General features: G+C 38.2%; 1 protein-coding gene across 1 annotated transcript in view; it reads right to left on the bottom strand.

The window, feature by feature from the left end:
* The window catches only part of Adamts19 (ADAM metallopeptidase with thrombospondin type 1 motif 19), a 175,119-nt gene that overhangs the window by 125,847 nt on the left and 26,571 nt on the right, over window positions 1-22,701 (bottom strand). Inside the window, exons 3-6 of the mRNA XM_050120872.1 lie at window positions 10,703-10,868; window positions 2,255-2,427; window positions 1,036-1,119; window positions 174-331 (exon numbers count right to left, since the gene is read on the bottom strand). Of these exons, the coding sequence (XP_049976829.1) occupies window positions 174-331; window positions 1,036-1,119; window positions 2,255-2,427; window positions 10,703-10,868 (581 nt within the window). The remainder of the gene's footprint in view (window positions 1-173; window positions 332-1,035; window positions 1,120-2,254; window positions 2,428-10,702; window positions 10,869-22,701) is intronic.

Raw genomic sequence — 22,701 nt, forward strand, 5'->3', positions numbered from 1 at the left:
CCGAGTATCAATCTAACATTAAACTTCTGAGAAATCAGTGACCAATGAAGGGTGAAGACTAAAATCATTATGCCAAGAAATCCTGAAACAAGAGCACTGTACTGAGGAATGGACATGATTAGCGCAGAGATGCTGGATTAAGAACACAACGTAAGTGGCTTTGGAAATTTTACCGTGTTATAAGGATTGCTGCATCCACCGAAGCCACGTCTTCTCCCCAGCTTGTCGACATCTCTAAATGTATATCGTTCTTCCTGCCAAATTCTTCATGTTGCCACTTACAAAAACTCTCCAGCATTTTCTCCCCGTGGTGCCCAATATACAGATCTGCCTGCAACAGAGGCCGCGTTCATTTTCCAGACAGATTGTTCTCAGATAAACCTAATTAACCAATTCATTGATCCTAAGGAAACTTCCCAGACTGCAGACTCTGACATTAGTTAGAACGTGGAAGGCAATTAGTCTTAATTTATCCTGATCTCACACAAAACACAGCATTAAACAAACAAAAAAAGTCGAAATCTGTGAAGGTGTAATAATTACATAATCTTTCTAAAGTTACCATGGAAACCAAGAGGCATTATGGAACACTTAAACATCTGATATTTCCGGCTTGGGAAATAGACTAAATTCTGTAGTTTTTGAAAACAGTTTTTCTTTAATTATTTTTTAATTAGTCAGAACAATGCCATAGACTGTTCTCCATTTCAGTTGCAAAACAGATAAGAAAACACCTTCAACACATATGTTTAAATAATAGAAGAAAGCTGTCTTTTAAAATAACTTAAAATTACATTTTGGAAAGTTAAGGTTTGCTGTTGGGATCCTTGGAAACTAAGAACATTCCATTTTTCAAATAAAATCGAGGGATTAACCCAAACCAAAGGCCAGTTTTTATGTATACTTTAAGTGATTCAGTGGATATTTTTGGATTTTGAGTCAATAAAAGAATATCCTTAAAATTCTCTCCACTTAAAAGTTCCTGAGCACAATTTCACGCCCACTTAATTGAATAAAAACTCAAAACTCTCTTACTGGTGTTTCATGGAGCAGAATAAGCTTTATCACACGAAGGCTGACTTGCACGCCCAGACTCTTGTGTTGGAAAAGGTTAAAAACCTAAAAGCAAATAAAAATTGCTATTAAAAACTCTTAAAATGAAAGAAAAACATGACAACTTTTGTTCAAGGCCAAACATGGAGAAAATTTCAACTTAGTACAAAAACTTTATGTTAAAAACTAGTAGGCAACACAAATTTTTGATGTTATATATCATTCTTATTTTTATGTTTTTTCTCTTAAAATTTATTTAGTATGTATTGCAAAACTTATGGCTGACAAAGCAAAGTGTGTTTCTTTAGCTCCTAGTACAGGGATGAGACTACAGTCTGGCTGTCAGACTGGCAGAGGAAAAGGCTAGTAGAGTCTCAGAATATACATGAGGACCGGTAGATGGATCTAAAGTAAGACAAACAGTCCACTAGGGGAAAACGGCCAATGGACACTAAAACATACTCAGTCCATAGTTCTGTTTTCTCTTCTGAAAAAAAAAAAAAAAAACACTCTTCACTAGTATTTCTGATTTTTTTCTTTAAAAAAGTTTGCCCCCCAAAATATGTTAACACAACACAGTAGACACAAACTTTCTTCTGCACCTCAGAAGATGGCAATCATACTTAGCTTCCTGGAAGTCAGCCTGCTGGGATTTTACCTACAACATATTAGGTTCTGCTCACCAACTGGAATCATACTTCCTATTTAAAATTGCATACATCCTTGAGTTAAGCGGGTTGACAAAATTCATTTTTATTTCACCCTGTAATTATTTTACAACATCTGTGTTAGAACCATGCACATTAACCAAGACTACAATATGGCTCTACTATCAACGATGTCTTCCAAAGATAGAAAATAAAGGCAGAAGCAGAGAAAGGAAAAAATGAAAGAAAAATAAAATGAAGAGTTTTGCTATCTCAAAATTAACAGCAAAGGTTTTAAAACAAAGCAAAGTTTGGAGAGCTGCTTGCTGTTGCCCTGGAGACAAATCAACTTGACGTGCTTAAGACAACAAACCATAATTAGTGAATTAGGGAATTTCTACTCATAATTAGTGAAAGAAAGGGAGGGGTCAAATTTTAAAGAATTTCAAACTTTGGTATCAAAACACAGTGCCACAAAACAAATGACTTCTTTAGATTGGAATCTACTTAGAACTCTCTTGAAAACCTTTTAATTCACGTTGAGGTTCACCTACCATATTTAAGATGGTTAGGATGAATCTCCTGGCTGCATCTGCTCCATGGTAGGAAACCATTGCCGGATCTGCAACCACTACAGTCTCGATGTTGTATTCTTGGGGCAATTTGTATGAATACCGTTTTTCTCTTCTGTTCTCTCCTGGTTTTTTAGACCTTTGTCTTCCTTTATCTGGAATAGGGAAATGAATTTCTCAGAGAATATAATATAGTGATCGTTCATGATAGAAAGCAACACAAGCGAAGCCCTCCAAGATGGAATCTCACAGTACTCAGGAGATGTCAATTCTGCTATATTAAGGTACATTCGTCTCCCAGGACTCCCCGGTTTCCCCACCTTAAAGTGAATTTTAATGTAATTTCTACCTAGAGTTATTGATGGATTATGCATCTAAAAATCACACCAGCAAAATTTCTAACAAAGAGTTGACATGCAATATAATAAACAAAAAGTGACTTTTTCTTTACCCTGATTACAAAAGAAAGGTCTGCTTGTAAAAAGTACCTAAAACTATTGTTGTGCACATCACGGACAGTTGCTCTGATTACTAAATTATCATGAATGAGATGCAAGGCTTTGACTCCACCTCCCATCATGTGTATAAAAGTTAGACCTTCAAGTGATGACAATTCCTCAAATGTTCCTCAATTAAAGTGACAAATGGAAACATGGTATTTTTTAAGTTTAACCATGAAATATTAGTCACTAATGCTTATGAAATAATACCAGACACAGTGCAAAGAATGACCCAATGTGTAAAAAGACATTAACTATTTATTTTCAGATTATGTAAATGAAGAACAATTCTAATTTAATATACCAAACAAAAACACAGACAACACACTTGAACTATTGTTGGTCACAAAAACAAAAGCAAAAAAACAACAACAAAACCCTCTAAATCTCTAATTTATGTAGAAGACAAGCTTCAACCAAGTTTGGAAACATGAAAACCTAAAAGCAAATGGAAATGAATGAAAGTCCCTATGGTGATTAAAATTAAAGGACCCATAACATTGACTGTTGATAGGAATGCAGGATAACTGAACATCGACATATGTATGCGGTGGATATTTAAAGCAGTCACATATGCAACAGCCAGGAAAAATGGCTGATTGAATTTGGGTGTTTTCCTTCACACACCCAAAGATTGTATTGACATCACAATCAACAATACAAAAGATACTTGTATTCAGTTTGGAATGAGCACACTGAAAAGCTGATTAGCTTGGTCTCCAAACATGAAATTATGCATATGCAATGGTCGAATACCTCCATCAGAACTGTATATAAGGTATGTGCTTATTCAGAACAGCACTGCTCTGAATAGTTTGCATAGGCTATCAACAGTCTAATAGATCTAATTTTGGCATATTTATTTAATGAAAATCAATGGGACACTAAGTAAAATGGAAAAATATTGCTAAAATATGTATCTACGGATGTATCTCAAAACTCATGCTATGCTGTAAAAAGAAACCAATTTAAAAAAAAAAAAGGTAGTTTGAGGCCATTTGCAGACTGGAAAGTCCTGGAGGTAGACAGCAGGACCTTGAACCTGAGCTCGAAGTGCACACAACTGGGATGTACGTGTGGTACAGATGTATCCTGTATTCATTTCTGTGGTTCTTCATGTGCAACACTGTGTAACCACCTGTGTTCATATGCTACTACAGTGATGTTTATATTTAGCAGCTGCACTGAGGTATATTGACATGACATAAATATGTAGATGTTTACATACATCATTTAATAAATTTTAATAAATCCCAATGGTTATATAATCATCTCTGTAGCCATGACTAAATCAGTTATTGCTTCTCTCACAATAATCTAAACTGATGTTCTTTCCTTCATAGAATGTCTTTTCCATGTTGATCAACTTTTTTTTCTAAATTTCTTTTCCACAAATTGTGGACACTCTAGAAATGGGTAGAAAAAGGTTTGGTTGAATGGAAGGCATTTATTGCATGTCTAACTTTTTGTGGGTTCAAGAGAGTTGTTCTCACCTTTTCTATTTATCTAGCTGATTTATAGTAAAAGTTCTTACTCATAGTAGGTGCCATGGTTTCAGCTTGCCTCTATGACTCCATCTTACTAACCATCTATTATCTCTAACATTTGCATAGTTTCAGTATTCGTTTATATCTTTAATTATATGACCTCCTAAATTCCCTCTATTACTACTTTCTAGACACTCAAGTAAGCCCTGAGGTCTAAACTGTAATAGATGTCAAGACAATAGCTGGCAGCAGCTCTGGTTTTAGCTGTCTGCATCATTACTGGTTTTCTTCTTTCTTGTAATAATAGAAATTTAAATATTTACTTAATAAAACAAGCTCCACCTGAATATCCTATAAAGTCACTTGACTAAATAAATGAACATATTACAAAAATAAAAGCAAATTCCCTTTATGTACTGAACGTGAGCATGGCAACATCTGAGAAGGCAATGCAAAGTGGCAAGAACAAGAGTGGGCACGTGGAAGAGAATTTGTTGATAAGATTAGAATTTATGCATTCAAAAGAGTGTTAGAAATGAATGACAAAGTCCCAACGGATGGACAAGAATAGAAGTTACGTTCAATATTGTTTTCTTGGATAAGACACTTAAAAATTAACTGTGTGGTTTTTCCAACTGTGGTGTAAATTATACCTGTAGTTATAGACTCAAATCCACCTTACAGCAGGTTTTAACTGGGAGAAATTTCTTCAACTTTATTTCCGAAGACTTATCTTTCCAGAGTCGATAGGTAATAACTGGGTTACAAAAAGTTGCGTGTGTTCTCATATTTTTATCATCACTGGCCTTCATGATGTTGCACGTGTTCTCATATTTTTATCATCACTAGAGGGAATGAGGAACATCGTGTGCTGTGAGGCATTCATTCACTACAGCGACAGGTGTGCGTGGAAATGTCTAATAACTAAAACAAGAAGCATCGTTCACTCTGGACGTCTCTCTACATTTTCTCTTTCTGCTGGTTGTGACCCTTTCATTGATTTTCGGGATGTTGCTGTAGCAAAGAGAATTGACTGCCTGTAGGCATCCACTCTCTTCCCAGCAATCCACAAGCATTGTTCCGCCTAATGTGCAACTGGTGTGACTATCCAGCTAAACGTTCAATGGCAGAACATGAGGACAAATGGTGTGTGTGATTCCTAGATTATCTTTAAAACAAGATTACCGGTCCTTCTTTCTCTCAGTTCTACCCCAGTGGGCTAGAACTGACAGGGAATAACATAGCAGTAGGGCATAGGATGAGGTAAGGGGCACTGCATGATGTCACAGATTATATTTACTCTCTTGCCCTGGCTCTCTGAAAACTTCTGAACTGTAACATGTTGGGGGATACAAACTGCTATCTAATTTGAACCCTTAGTATTTATTATAAAAGCTTAGAGCCTCCCTGGAACCATTACAGGGGTTTCTCACTGTCCTTTAGACGGCGCCTCTTGTGAAATACTCATTACGAACACCCTTATCTATGGTGTATCTGCGATGTGGGATTCCCCTCTGTATGTTGTGAATATCATTGGTTAATAAAGAAACTGTCTTTGAGCCCGTGATAAAGTAGAGCAGGGCTAGGTGGGGAAAACAAACTCAGTGCTGGGAGGAGGAAGGCGAAGTGAGAGAGAAGCCATGGAGCTGCCAACAGAGACAGAAACTTTGCTGGTAGGCCATGACATCGTGGTGACGCATAGATGAATGGAGATGGGTTCAATTAAGAAGTAAGAGTTAGCCATTAAGAAGCTAGAGCTAATGGGCCAAGTGGTGATTTAATTAATACGGTTTCTGTGTGATTTTTTGGGGGGGGGAGTCTGGGCAGCTGGGAAATACACAAGCTGGCTCCTCCATCGCATCTGCTCTCTTGGTTGTCTGTATCCATCACCAAGAGAACAAGAGGACAAAGTGCTTCCCTCACATAAAACCTGCCAAAATTTAAGGATTCCCAGGGTATGCAAAGATGTGCTTTCATGGCCTATAGGTAGCCCTGTAAGGAAATTTAGGGGTTTGAAACATTGAAGATGAACATGAAGAGATGATTACTCAAACCCATTTTTACCAGATTGTCTCTGAGTTAAACCAAGCATTCCAGCTTTTCCTGGGACAACAAACTTTTATGTAATCCTTTAAAGCTTTTTCAGTTCAAATAAACCCAGAAAAGTAAGACCATTCCTCTCCTCTCCACAGTGGGATGCTTTTCTTTCACCGCTGGCTCCTCGCTGATAGCAAGCTGTGTGCTATGGCTGATTTTGACTCTCTTTTCAAAAGAGACATCATTATTTCTGACTATGAAGGGAAGACACTCGGCTTTGATTGGTGCTTTCTATCTGTTTTGCTCAATTTCTCTCCTGGGCTCCTAATCATAAAATGCATCAAAACAGCATTTTTCACAACCTTGTATTAAAAATATTAATAATTACCAAAAAGGATATTTAATTAAAGGCTTTGAAAAACTTTCTAGAATTCATAATAAATCAATTTCAATTACAGCAAAAAACCCCACATAATTAGTGTTAAGATTAAAATTTTAGTACAAGGAAAGAAAATGGTATTAAACTATTATAATTTATTAAGACTATCTACACCATTTTAAATAAAAATGAGTAGGAGCTGGTATATATCTGGAGGTCAGGACAGAAGCTGAAGTAGAGACAGAATTTGTAACTAATTCATCTGAAGTTGAACTCACAATTTGACTTCTACCAACCCCATAAAGTAAGCGAAATTAAGATAAAATGCAAACATGGCCTTCCTGGAAAATGTCTCTATACCAGTAGATAAATATAGAAGACACTCAGCAGAGACAGAGCTGCAAGAGACTCAGAGACTGAAACAAGAAGTGGAGACTGAGCATGGGCCAAGAGGGCTTCTTCCCTGTGGGGACTGGTAGACCATTTGCTTTCCCCAGACAGTGAGAATCCCATATAATTTGTCAGCTTCCTCTGTTTCTTTTTGCATGTTGCACTTAAAAAAACTATCTGGAACACTCTATGCTTCTTAATAATTCAACTCCATGGTAGAGTCCCTCTTACAACCTAGCAATTGTGTGTGGAAGCCATTCACACTGCAGCAACCTTTATATATATTTGTTCTTTTGAAGCTGTTACTCTCTACAACTTTATGTAGATCATTCCTCATTTCCAAAATCTTCAGATGCTTTTCTGGACTTATGCACATTGCCATATGCACAGCTGCTGTTGCTACACACTTCCCATTAGAGAAGGAACTTGATAATATGCAGAAAAGTACAAAACGTGTGCCCTCTTCTCACCTGCCAACCCTGACCGTCATCAGAGCAGTGCTGGAGGAAGTATATTCACTGTTTCAACAGGGGCCTGGTTGAATAAGCTCTAAGAGTCGAAGTGATCTCTTTATCCAGCTCAGACTTTGATTTTCAATCCTGTAAACGTCCAGTTTTCCTTACAGAGTCTAGGCACGACAATAAATTTACTCTCCAATGTTAATCAATGGTAAATTGACGATGTCAAGCTGTGGAGATGGCTCAGTAGTTAAGAACACTGACTGCTCTTCCAAAGGACCTAGGTTCAATTCCCAGCACTCACAGGGCGGCTCAGAACTGTCTGTAACTCCAGTCCCACGGGATCTGGCAACCTCACACAGACATACAATGCAGCCCAAAACACCAATGCACATACAAATCAATAAATCTTTAAAGATAAATAAATAGATAAATTGACGGTGTCACTTGAGAAGCACGTGGGTGCCATCATGATCCAGTGCACAGCTACTTCTCCAGGACTGGAGAGCATCAGATACAGACATTTGGCGTCAGTCCCGTTGGCCGATTCTTTCTTAAGCCTTTACACGTTCCTGTGTTTTGTCTCTTATGCCCAAAATGTTCTTGCCCCATTAATATCTCAAAAAAAAACTATGCATAAGTTTTTCATTTTCCCATGTAGTCACATTTAATTCTGAGAAGAACAATACGGTTCAGGTATCCTGTCCCAATTTGCATGCTGTAAATGGACCTTTAGAGAGATATGTTCCCCAGGTTCACACACTTAAAATGTGTAACCTGGTGGTGTGAAAACAGGCAGCCTGACCCCTGACTTCACAGTTCATTGTCTTAGCTTGTGCACAGCATTTCTTTCATCCAGTTCTACACTTTAAGGAATGGTATGAACTGAGATTCTCATCATACTTACCATTGTACAATATAATTTTTGATTGACTCATTTTAAAAACAATATACTATTCACCTTTTAGAAATAGGAATTTTGTCAGTTAGCTCTACAACATTGTGAGCTAGCTGGTTGTTTTTAATTTATTTTTTAAATTTTTTAATTTCATTACGGAGAAAAGGCCATGAAGTTGAGGAGGGATAGGGGAAGAGTTGGAAGGGAGAAAATATGGAGAAATTATGTAAATATAGAGTTCATATATGAAATTCTCAAAAAACTTTAAAAAGAACACAAAATGTCATACTAAGAGTCGAAAAGTGTCTGTGAAAAAATAGTTTATATGCTCAATGCAAAGACATATAGCCACCTCTGACATCTGCATGATACAAAGGAATACTACAGAGACCAAGCTGGAAGAAATGTTAAAATTCTATCTTGTAAGACTATTGAAACATTATGCAAACCTAAGTCATAGTATTGTGCTCATGTGTCATGTGTAGGCTCAAAGTGCAAAGAAAACAGCAACGGTAGATTCACGAGTGAAAGAAAATAAATACATTTCATATGTGGCTAATTTTGAAATAGCAAACATGGAACTCCTCGATATAGGTAAGCTCAACAAATCCTCTGATTGCTGACAGCTTCCTGTCCTTCCAGGCAAGTCTTTTATCCAAATAAGATAATGCATTATGCATACTATATGTACTATGTAATGTATATCAGAAACATTGGGAATAATGTTTGCCAAATATGAATCATGCCTTTACGCTTTATTAACCTACTAACACAAGGACTCTCTAGTGTGTTTGTCACAGTTTAAAATGTCCCACAAAACCTCAGTTAACATGGGTAGTTACAGGCGGGAGCTCATCGGCATGTAGAAGCTATACAGTTCAGATTTTCAGGATAACTCTAAAGAGCCATCGTCTTAAACAGACAACCTCTGAGTTAATGCTATCATTTTTAATTTCAGACACTAAAAAGGTTCTTCTTTCCTCCGTAATGTTCTTTGGTTTGGCTCTTCACCTTTTTTTTTTTTCATTTAAAATTCCTAAAATAGGGAAGAGGCCTTGTCTTCCACAACATGGCCTTCTCTGGTTCACTGAATCAGATGTCAACATAGTCTCAGCAAACCATTGAAGATCTTTCCGTGTATAGGATGAGCTTTCCCAGAAGAAAGTAGAATTTACGATTGATATTAAAGAAATACATCCTACACAAGGCACATCCTATTTTTTTTCTCTAAACTGAACACCCTTGAGAGCTGTGGGCTCTGCAAATACTACTTGCTGTCACACTTCCGTAAAGCTAGCCTCAAACACCACAGTCAACGTTAGAATTTATATCCTGTCCATCAGCTACGTTATCATTTAAATGCAAGCCTGTAAGTCTAATTTTAAACCCGTCACATTGAAAATCCTTCTGAAATTCATACCTTCTCGCATTTTAATCAAAATATTTCTCTAGTAAGTGACTACTCACTGAGACGGCTGCATTAAATGTCCAAAAGACCTGTCTTGGGGGAAGACTGTACTCTAATGTTGACGATGGCACCCCTTTGCCCCTCTTCCTGTTCTTGAAAATATCACGGATTTCTGTGTAAAGCACATAGGAAAGCGAGCAAAAGAGCCACGTTGCTATTCCAGGGAACTTGCAGAATGGACATGATGGGAATGCAAAGGCTGGAATGTTTGTGAGCTTCTAAAAAGGGCCTCCATTCTGATGCAGAGAATGAATTAAATGTATATGGTTTGACTTCCCTTCTAGTTCTGATACTGATCTTCCAAGACAGCATTCAGATGAGTTTCAAGGAACACAGAGGATGCCTCTAATCACAGAGAAGCAAAATCCGTGCAGTTCTCCTGGAGGTGGACTACGTAAGGCTCTGAGCACACGCTGTTCATTCAGAAGTCTGGGACTCTGTCAGTTATTCATACTCCAGTGCAGTGTAAAGCAGCCTGTAAGACAGACTTCCCAGAACGACTGCGCATGGCAGAGCATGGCAGAGCAGGGTTCATATGCTGATCTTTGAAGAGTGTTTGGATTTCCATCTTCTGCTATTCAAGAACAGTACCTCACAAACAATAAACATAAACACAAATAATACACCTACCATGGACATATCCAATTGCCATTAAGCAAACGAGATTCCATTTTAATAACAAATAAATCAAGAGATCGAGGGTACGGCGGATGAGTGCACACTGGGAGAAGGGGAAGTAGAGAGGTGGAGACAGAAGGCTTCAAAACTCCTTTCCTAGAATACATTGGCATAAATCTTTTAAGGATGGGTTACCTGAAATGACACCGCAGGGATGGTTGTGAAGAGCTGGCTTCTCTCTGACTTTTCCCTCTGTGGACCTTCTTTGCCTGTATAAGCGGTGTGGGTGACCTAGGATGGCCATTGTATCATTGAATGGCTCAATGAATATGAAGTCCTCGTTGAGTTGTATAAAGCCCATCTGGAACAACATAACATGAAAAGATATGTAAGAAATACCATCTAGAAATTACGTTTCAGATTCCACGCCCACGTGCTGTTTTCCCTAACAAATGTGCACACAAACTCCCTGCAAAGCCAGCTTTGCAACCTTCTCATAGTATGACTTCATCCTGATGCACTTACCGCACTAGCAGAAACTCCATGTCGTTAGGCTGAGCCTGTGTGGGTGGGAGGCAAGACGCCAGCAACAGATGCACAGTAAAAATTCTGGAATGTTAAAGGCTGACTTTTGGGAGACCCATGGGGTCACTAACATGAACAACATGTCCAGCAATAGCGAAGCAGTTTTTAATTGCAGGCACCACACAGTCCAACTTCTTGACAACCTCTATTTAGTGAAATAATTCATATAAAATATCATTGCACATGATGAGGTAGAGCACTGAAATGAATATAAGAAAATGGCTTAAACTTTCCACTAAACACATTAGAAACTTTTTATTATTTTATCACTTCAGGTCATAGAATTTTAACAGATAATTTTAAACTTATCTAATTGGGCATGTAAATTCAGAAACTGCAAACCAAGGCTAGGGCCAATGAAAATAAGCAGTTTGCATTTTTGTTATGTGTTGAGGGTAAGCCTAGGCACTTGCGTCTTTCCTTCCTGGACTATATATAAACTGCATCATAACTAGGAAAATACTCCACAAAGAACCATCAGAAGTTGTTCTTCTTAACGTTTATAATTTAAGTATATAACCCAATCTATAAATAATATATAATTTACCATGTTAACACCTTAGCGGGCATTTTTATAGAAATACTTTCCTGAAGTATGAACTATTCAGCAACAGTTCTGTTTATATAATGGTGCTAATTTGGCTTCATATTGACCACATGAAATGTATGGCTTATTTTAATTCAGTGTTCATTTATAAGTAGCATAATAATTCTTTCAGAAAGTGTAAACTCACAAAACTGAAGATTAAGAACTGAAATTATTCTGAAAAAAAAGCATTTTCCTTAGATGAACATAGGAGTTTTTTTTTTTTAAAAAAAGTACCACATGCATTGTTTTAAAAGAGACATGGTTTTATTTCTTCATTCCTAGTAGATAGAAAGATACAAAATAATACAGAAATAGGTATTGCCTAATTCAGTAACCAAAAATATATAACTATGTGTTCTCTTTATGCAGCTAATAACTTCAAATGTAAATTTTACCTCATTATTAGAGGGAATTAAATGTCCTGCCAAGAAACATGAAGGGATAAGTACATGCTACTTCATTTTATTCTTTATAAAATTCTCACTGTGAGATGCTCTAGAGCAAATAGAAACTTCTTAACCAATTTAATTTTTTGAGTTATTCATACCTTTAATAAGATTCTGAAGAATTATGGCCCAATCCAACACCCCTTTTGCATCCTATTTCCTCGATCCTTCTTCCAATTTTGCAACCCCAGGTTACATCAGGAATAAAATTTTAACCTAAAGAACCTTTAGAATAATATGTGAATAATATAGATGTATGTATGTCTATGATTCTCTTGAATTTTAAAGTAGTTACAATGACTCTTAAATGTTTGGCCTTAGCTGTAGTTTGATGATAAATAGAATGATAAATTAAAATATACAAAGTAATAGGTACTAAAGACATAGGTCATCGATACATAAAGAGACTGGGTGGTGTTGAATTAGAAACTGATACATACTATGGATCCTTGTGTCATAGATTAGTAGATCATCCTTTACAACCAGTCATGACTGGTGAAAGAATCGTGACGTGACATCTCATGCAAACACACCAAGCTAACTCAAATTCTGAATTCATAATCTGAGGCACACGCAACAGGTTCGAAACTTCTGAATTCATGTAAGTGTTCCTGAATATATTATGCAGTGTCATATCCTATAAAGTCTGTTGCTCCCTAGAACAGATCTGGAATTTGATTTTGGAGTAGTGTAACTTCTTATTAGCAGTGGGGCTGTAAGAACATTATTGTGAATCCACAGGAAAATGACAGGGGGCATTTGAAAACACACTTAATATTCTTATCCCGGGGTCTGCTACTAGACACTCTATACCTGCTCCCTGATACATTGACTCCAATAATTATGACAAATGTGTTGAATATACACAAACATTGCATTTCATGTTCCTCTATAAACACACTAAGTATAACTTGAAATATCTGTTTTGCTGTTACAAGTTCTTTGACTAAGAATGAGAAACCATAATATAGGTGATCTGGTGCAACTAGAATTTTATCTACAGGAATTTTTTTTAAGAAACCAAGATTGCCAGTTTTAAAAGGAAAACATGTTAGAATAATTATAAAGGGTGACTCATTCGTGCAATGCTTAGCTACAGTCTGACGCCATGTGCCAGCCCTAGCTCCCTCTGAGGCACATTTAGCACCAAGTATCAATCTGTAGACTTTCCATCAGAGACTGGGAACCTCTACCATGACACCATGGCACACAAGGGTTGCAGCCTTGGTCTGTAACATTGAAGATACTACCATGGATGATTCTGTGTTCTCATAGAAAAGTCGCTTTTTTTCCTATTAGCAAAATAGATTGTTTTATCTCCACTGCGGTTTTACAAGCTGTGAAAAACTATAACCCCCTTTTAACCTCTCTGCACAAACGGCTCAGTGTTCAACAGAATTGCTTTAGCGTCAACTTAGAAGGAAACCAAAGCTCATGGGAAATCACAGCACAGTGTAGCACTGCAGGGCCATCACTTCTGCACTTTCCAGAGTTATTCTGAAATTTCGCATGATAGCATCAGAGAATAAACTGAAGTTTTACAGTCGTTTCTTTCTCTACCTGTTGTAATGGGCATTTGTCATTAGTTATTTTATTTCACAATTTAATAAAAATCTCAGGGGACTGAGGCCATTACTCAGCAAAGTACTTGCTTCACAAGCACAAGTCACTGGGTTTGAACCCCAGAACCCCTGTATAAACTGCAGGCTGATGATGTTTATTTGGGGAGACAGAGATATGCAGATCCTTGGGGCTCACTGGCTAGCCAGTCCTGCCTAAATGGCCAGTTGCAGACCATTGAGAAACCCTATCTCAAAAAAAAAATGTTGTTTTAGATGGGACTAGGCAGATGACATGGGCATAAAATTTTGGTCTTCAAGCACAGAGAGCCTGAGGTTGAATTACCCAGCATCTATCTAAAAGGTCAGGGTTGTAGCACTTTCCTGGAGAACGCTAGCTAAGAATTTAGCGTTAGGAAGGAGGTGACAGGTGTATCCTTGGAGTTGGCTTGCCAGTTAGTTCTGTGGCATATAAGAGTCCCACGGTAAGACCTATGTCAGAAAATAAGGGAGAGAGCAATCGATGAAGGTATCTGATGCTGAATTCTGGACTATACACACCTTTCCAAGACTCTCTCTCTCTCTCTCTCTCTCTCTCTCTCTCTCTCTCTCTCTCTCTCTCTCTCTCTCTCTCACACACACACACACACACACATACATGCATATGCACACTCATGCACATACTTCCACCTACACCCATATGTATACAAAGTGGATGGCTTTGAGTTTATCTTCTTGCCTCTACATACTTGTACACATATATACACAACACCTTTACATGTAGGCACCATTAATAAGGATTTTCACAAAGAATTTCCATATTTTTCTATTTAGCATTGCTTATGTGAAAGATAGGCTGATACTTCTTGTTTGCTGGCTCTGCTGCATCTTCCTCTAAGTTCGGGTGCTTTGTAAGCGACCACAAATGTTGCTCTCCTTTCAGGTACACTAATACTGCCACGGGCCTGTTCTAATTACATCCAGAACACCGATTTGGCTCATTGATGTTTTAACATGGCTGCTTCAGTGAATCAAGATTAATTGTTTCATTTATTCAAATTGATTTGAGGCTACTGAAGAGATGAATGGATGTTAAACAGCTTAGGTAGGCATAACTGACAACTTACAGGGCTCAGAAGTAGTAGGACACTCCTGCTTGTTCTTCCTGGGGTGATTTTCATTTCAGGTATTATTTTACTCTTAACCTAGAAAAACATTACTTTCGGGCTGGAGAGATGGCTCAGAGGTTAAGAGCACTGCCTGCTCTTCCAAAGGTCCTGAGTTCAATTCCCAGCAACCACATGGTGGCTCACAACCATCTGTAATGAGATCTAGTGCCCTCTTCTGGCCTGCAGGCATACATGCAGACAAAATACTGAGAACACTGTATACATAATCAATCAATCAATATCAATCAATCTAAAAGAAAGAAAGAAAGAAAGAAAGGAAGGAAGGAAGGAAGGAAGGAAGGAAGGAAGGAAGAAAGAAAGAAAGAAAGAAAGAAAGAAAGAAAGAAAGAAAGAAAGAAAGAAAGAAAGAAAGAAAGACGTTACTCTCATTCCATCAAGCCATCACCCATTCTTCCGTGGTTCCTTCTCAGGCTTTCCTTGATTTTTATGTAAAGTTTCAGTGAGTTTGTTGAACTTGTGTCTCGATGGAGAATATGGTTTGACTGTTCATTAAGTACTAAATATTATGGCTATGTGACAGTGCAGTATTAAAATATGATCTAGCAATTCCACTCATGAATATCAGGGAAACGAAATGAGTTAGAGCAGTGGTTCTCAACCTTCCTAATGCCGTGACCTTTAATACAGTTCCTCATGTTGCAGTGACCCCCAAACCATAAAATTATCATTGCTACCTCATAAAAAAACAACTTTGCTACTGTTGCAAACCATAATATGAATATCTGATATGCAGACTACCTCATATACAACCCCTATTGAAGGGCTGTTTGACCTCTCCAAAAGGGTTGTAACCCATAGATTGAGAATAACTAATTTAGAGACATATTTGCACTCCCATGTAGCATTGTTTACACTTGTCAGACTTAGTGTCCACCAGTGGCAAGAAGAAAAAAGAAAAATTGATGTGTACAGAGCAGAAGACCAGTCAACCTAAGAAAGAAGAAAATTCAATTTGAGACAAAATAGATGAACCAGGCGGGGAGGAGTAGGAAGCTGTGTTAAGTAAAAGACTAGGATGGAATATAAATATTAAAAAACATTAAACTAATTAGCTTGAGTTAACTCTACTTAATTTATGCACACATATAAACAGGAAACTAAGAACATAAATACATAGTTTTTATCAACAAGAATAATTTTAAATTTTAGCACTAAAAGGATTTGGATGATAAGATAAAGTCATAAAGATTTCAGGATATAAAATGTCTTGAGTGGAGGATTTGGATAATATGAAATGAGCTGTTGATCTTGAGGTGAAACATAGGGGTGGTGATGAAAAAGATATAGATTCCAGGCAACAATCTAAAAAAAGATGCCTGAATGAGACAGAAATTGAAAAATGTATACAAACAATAATATGAACCTATAAATTGGGGGTGGCGGAATACAAGAACAATATTTTAGGGAGCAAAACAGTGCCTACTGTTTTGTGTGTCTTGGACAAACCAGTCTACTGATCGAAGATAATGCATACTATAAAAAAGGAGAGATACTAAACACAAGTATAAAGGATTTGGCATCGGTATGTGGTTGTAAAAATGTCTTAGACAAATAGCTGATGTCATCTGAATTTGTATTGTTTGACTTTATTTTCTATAGCATTTTTGCTGCTGATGTAGCATATTATCTCCTGTGAGTAAAGCAATGTATCTTAAAACGCGAGCGTAAAACATGGCTAAAGAATTACAGTTTCAAATTTGCTTTGTGTTTTCATCAAATAACATAGTATTTTGCTATAATCAAAATCGGAAGAGACCTTTCATGCAATTGTATATTCCTTGTGTATATACAAATTTGTACAGAAATTCATTTCTGACACATACATAGCTGTGTTTTTTTTCTTGTCATAAGAAAATGACCTTTCTGACTCGATCATCTCAGTGTCTCCCTTATATACTCAGAGAATAAACACAAGGGTCTTGATGCAGATGCACATGGTAAGGCTATGGGAAGATTTTGCATATGAGAAACTATTGCCTGTCTCTCTCGTTGCATTTTCACTACTGAAATCTAATGTGAACATAATGAACAAATGTTCTGTGTGAACAAACATTATATTGAAATATTTTAGGATAACAATTAATGCGTTGTTACATCTTGATGTATCGCAGATGTCAGGTTCTTCCAAGATTACCCCTGCCTTTGTGTAGAGCATTTAATTTCTCAAAATCAAAAAGACCTTCACATCTCGAGTATTGATTGCCTTCCTTGGTGTTTCAATACCTCCTATTTTTCTAGTACTCTTCTTTCTAATGTAGTTATTGTCTCATTTCAGTCTAAATATACTGAGAACTTCCGAGGCAAAGGCTTTGGGATAGTTGTAGCCTCGTGCCTTCAATTAGGAAGCCTGTTCAATCATCTCTACTCAGAGACATCTGCTCTTAACCCAATGCATTGCTCTCTTCTGGAATAAAAGAGAACATATCAATTCTCTGTTCTGAAGAGCATGTATTCACTGTGCCTATGACTTCATCCAGGGAAAATCCAAATTTCATTTCTTCCACGAGGCTTTTCCAGTGTTGCCTTCCTTATATGTCCAAGTAATATCTTGAGGAAACTTTTGAAGCAACCAGACTATAAACGTCATTCTATTTTCCTTCACGGCCAAAAGAATTTCAAAGAGAATCATAAAAGGATAATAATAGAAAGACACTTAGAAATCAGTTGGGAATACCAAAGCTTTAAAATCAAGAAAACTGGATGCTGGAAATGTTGCATGGCTTGCTTAAAATTCATACACTGAGGAACAACATCAAAAGTTCCAAATTTCCAAGATTTTTTTTTTTTGGTTTTTAAAACATCATTCTAGATTTGCTCTCTGAGAAAGGCTTGTGGTACTGGCCATTCCATCTTCACTCGAACTCCCAATGGCAACGCCACCTCCATAAGTTGTTGGCCCAAGGATCGTTACAGGGATGGCCAGATTTTTCTAATATTCCTAACTGTTCACTGCCACACTTCTTGTTGTCTCAGCATGTTTTAATTTTTGTACGTACTTCATACATGAATACCCTATGTCATTCACTCCCCCACCCCCTCCCAATTGCTCACATTGCCCCACGCTTCCCTACACAAACTCTCCTCTTTAATTATTGTTACACATCCATCTATATCTATATAAATATGTGTGTATACAACCTCCTGAATTTGTTCAGCAATACACAAATGTACCTGTGTCCAGGACAGATCACGTGGGCTCAGATAACCTACACAGCCCTGAAGGAAAGTGATTGACCCTTTTCCACAGCCATTGGCTCTTTGTCTAGGAATGGCGAGCTTCTCTTTGCAACAGATGGAGCCAAGGACAGAGATAACTGGTCAAAATTCAAAGGTATTCGTGTGCCCAAGCCCCAAATGACACATCTGCAAAACAAGCCCCACACCTAAGGCTCAGGCAAATTAACAGAAGGGAGAAGAGATATTAAGAGCCAAAGACTTAGGATGCATGTTGCTAGACAGTGTCTCCTAAGCAATGAAGAGAAAATACACACGTGAAACTTCCACCATATGGATGCCTGAACAAAATCAGCACAATGATAACAACGCCAGTCGATGAACCAAGTATGTCCTAAACAAGTCTTCCTCGCTCCAATCTTCCTAATATTACCAGTCCATGTTTCCTGCCTTTATAACTCTCTGCCTAGATAACCCCTTGTAGAGAGACCATTTCAGAACTCCACCCTAATAATCTTGTCTCCTTTGAAATCGACTTTGTCTTTCATTTCTATGATCTCACTTTGGGAATCATCATTCTCTCTGAACTGAAGAACCCTTCTCCTAGTGCACATTTCTTCTCAAGGTCCCATCTACTTTCTACTCGTCCTAATCACTTCCTGTTGCTGTGCCAAAATACCGGCCACAACCATGCATGGGGAGAAAGGGGTTTGTTTGGCTGACATGTCTGGACCACAGTGCAACAAACAGTCCAACACTAAGGGAAGGAACTCAACCAGGGCAGGAATCTGGAGACAAGAACTGAAGTGGAGACCATGGAGGAACACTGCTTATTACATTGCTCAGCCTGCTTTCTTCTACAACCCATGACCAATTGCCAAAGGTAGTACCACCCGCAGTGGACTGGGCCACCCCACAACAATCATTAATAAAGAAAATACCCCACAAACATGGCCGAAAGTCAATGAGATGGAGATAATTTCTCAATTAACGTGTCCCCTTCTCAAATGACCTAATTTGTGTCCTTGACAAAATATCTCACCATCACCTGCATGCTCAAGCTACATATAATTACTTATATTTTTTAAAATTCTTATTTTTAAACATTCACATGCAAACAAAAAATAGAATTCTTATGTGGCAAGTACTTTATATGTATTACTTCACTTAATCTGCACACTGATCTTGGAACACACTCGCTAATTCGCTAGTTTTATAGTTGCAAAAAGTGGGTTTCCAAAAGATTTATTGCGTCCTAAGATTACAAACCAGCACGTGGTGATGACAGGATTCAAACCAAAGAAGCCTGGCTCCAAATGCACATTGCCTTTGGGAAACTGCAGAAAGCCAAGCTTGCCATGTGATTGCTATTTCAAATAGTCCTCATCTTTAAAAAATTCTGCACTAAGGAACTGGATGTCAAGCACAGCACCTCACAGATGGTAGACATCCAAACTTTGATATCAACAGCAAGGCCAGGCCTTATCCCTCACAATGAGAGGAGAAAAACATTGCACAGAGGGTTCTGACCTTTATCTTGAGTGGTTTTGTGTGGCTGGACTCCTTAGCTGCCAAAGACACAGTTGACTGTCCAAGTCAACTGAGGGCTTCATCCACAGGCTCTGACAGTTGTAGGTGCCCCATAATTTTCCCATGGAAGATTTTGAGAATGCTTTAAGCTTTTAGTTTGTCTTTGAGTCTCTATTCTGTGTTTTTTAAGTCTTCTGAACATAACAATAGAAATTTTTAATAACTGAACACTGTATACAGTTAAAGAAAGAAGAAAATCATCATCCCCAAATCCAAAATAAAGATATTATAAATGAATAGAAGTATAGATTTATTTCTAGTCAATTAACATACATATGCACATACACATACATACTTTTAGATGTACATACAAATGGATCATGGAATATTATATATGTGTAGACAAACTCACACGTTTGGATCTTTTATTCTATATTCATTTTCACATTTAATAACTTGTTTCTTAATAGCAAGAAACAATCATTATGTGTGTTTTTAAAATGAAATATAATTATTTGTATTCCCAATGTGTGTTAATTTTATTAACCACTCTATTCACTCAAATACCCCTTGTCAGGCTTCAGTCCACTGTGAAGAAAGCTTCAAGGGCTCAATACCAGAAACCTTTTTTCATTGTCAGGAAAGAAGGTGCCACTTATCTGAAGCAAAAGTATACCTTGCTTAATAATTGTTTAATTTCTGTACGATTGCCTATTCCTTGATTTCTATGTTTTACTCCATGAGTAGAAAACAAACTGAAATATAGCCTAAGAGTTTCCTGGACAGATACCTAAGTGCCAAAGCTGGAGAAAAAAAAGAGAGATGATTGCATAGGATGAAGCCCCGCTTAGGACAAGCCTTGGGAAATAAGCAGTTTCTGTGAAGGAGGCTTCTCCATACCCACAATTGGCCTGTGAAAGAGTGTCTGCTTTAATCACCTGGTAAACAATACCCACAATACTGTTAGTCAACAAAGAATGTTTTCTTCGTTATGAACATCCTTCCAGCTCCCATAGTTGACGAATCAGAGGAAGCCCAGGGCCAGGTAGAAACATTTAAGCTTGGAAATGTCAAGGACTCTGACTTAGCTCCAGTTTACATGGGTGCTGTTCAGTCTAAGTAAGCCTTATTGTGGAGAGCACACAGCAGGCAAATTCTCGTTGACATGAGTTGGAAGTTGTGAGGACTGGGGAATGAATATTTTAATTATTAAATGAATGTTTTGGATTAAATTCACAGGAGAGCTTCCTACACCAAAAAACACATACCAGAACAAGGAAAGCAGGAAGGGGATTGTGTGTTGCTAAGATGTCTTGAGTCCAAACAGAACAATGTGAAGTTATATCTGTCTAACAAGAATGCAGGTAGTTCTAAGGTCTATGCAAGGGTTAAAACCTGCTGCGGGGATGGTCCCGTGGATGAGGAAACTTCTGAGAAGGGACAGCTGTGCCCAGGTTTGTGGGCAGGGGCAGGGGCCATTCATGGTCCAGACATGGACACAGATGAGAAGTGGCAACTGTGAGGACATACAACCTCAGTCCAGCTGAAAGAGTGACGCAAAGGGGAAGACGTCAGAATGAAGCCGGGAGGGGGCCATCCAGGGGCTGACTCGCTTATGTGGTTTGCATTTAGAAACAAGCCTCTTTGGTTTCTGTCTTTTCTATCTTCTCTTGGCCAGAGTTCCCGATTTCACTGCAGGGCGCCTCATGCTGGCTTCTTGTGTTGTGCTCTTTCAACACAGTCGTATTTTATTTACATGATACTTACACAAGAACAGATTCCTCATCTAGCGGCGAAACATATGCTCTCTGTCTGTTTTCCTATAAACCATTATGCTCTCCTAATGCTCCCCCCAACACGCAACAGGGATAGGGATTTAAGAACTTACTGAAACTCTTTTCTTGGGGCCATGGAGAAGGCTCAGCAAAGTGCTTGCATGAGCCCAGTCTCTACATCCAACGTGAAAAAGTAGGCATGTTGGCAGGCACGTACTTAGGATCCCCATGCTAGGGTGGAGGATGGGACGAAGAGGGACAGGTAAATCCTTGGGGATACCTAGTTAGAAAAACTAAACTATCTGCTGACGTCTAGTACAAGGGAGAGACACTGTTGCAAAAATAAACTGGATGGATAATACCTGGAAAATGACAGCCAAGGCTGTACTCTGGCCTCCATATGCATAAGCACACATATGTACAACCATCCATGTACACACACACACACATACACACACAGGCACACAAACACATAGATAGATGCATGAGTCTCATGACAAAATGTATTGAAGAAACAAATGGATGTGACAGGGTCTGTGCTTATGGGAGAAAATGAACTACTTGTCCTAAAGTGCTGTCCCAAATGTCAGATGGCTTCATGACTGGTATTAGCTATCCCATTTACTGTTTGTTTATATTAGGTGACAAGACTGATCATCATATACTTGTGTTCATGCATTCTATTGTAATCTCATTGCTTATAGTTATTTTAGTAAATCATCTGGGTTGTCTCTGGAATCTTTAATTTAGAGACAATGCATATTAATAGTGATGAATTCTTCTGGTTATATAAACTTGAATTTATAGTTATAGTTAGTTTGTAACCAGTCAACCAAAACGCACTCTGTTCCATTTTGTCCCCCTGTCATCTTCCTGACAGCTGTGTAGCCCTCCTCATGAGTGTTCTTATTGGAGAGCTGGCATTCATCAAGCTGTGTATGTGGCATAAGGGTCTGAAGGAAAAAGATCTCCAAAGAAAGTGGTACTAATGGGAGGTGATGGGTAGATGTGGTCTTGTTGGCAGAAATGTGTTACTGTGGAGGTGGGCTTTAAGGTCTCATATATGCTCAGTGTTTCAGACCACTTCCTGTTGCCTAGAAGATGCAGGCCTCTTGGCTACTTCTCCAGCACCATGTCTGCCTGCACACCAGCGTGTCCCATCATGATAATAACGGGTTGAACCTCTGAACTGCAAGCAAGCCACTACAATTACATGTTTTCCTTTGTAAGAGTTGCTGTGGAAGGTGGAGGGAGTGGGAACTGGGATTGGTATGTAAAATAAGAAACGTTTATTTAAGAAGGAGGAGGAGGAGGAGGAGGAGGAGGAGGAGGAGGAGGAGGGGGGG

The sequence above is a fragment of the Alexandromys fortis genome, unplaced genomic scaffold (genome assembly GCF_014885135.2).
Source record: "Alexandromys fortis isolate MF-2015 unplaced genomic scaffold, M_Fortis_MF-2015_v1.1 scaffold_181, whole genome shotgun sequence".
In the NCBI taxonomy this organism is placed as follows: domain Eukaryota; kingdom Metazoa; phylum Chordata; class Mammalia; order Rodentia; family Cricetidae; genus Alexandromys; species Alexandromys fortis.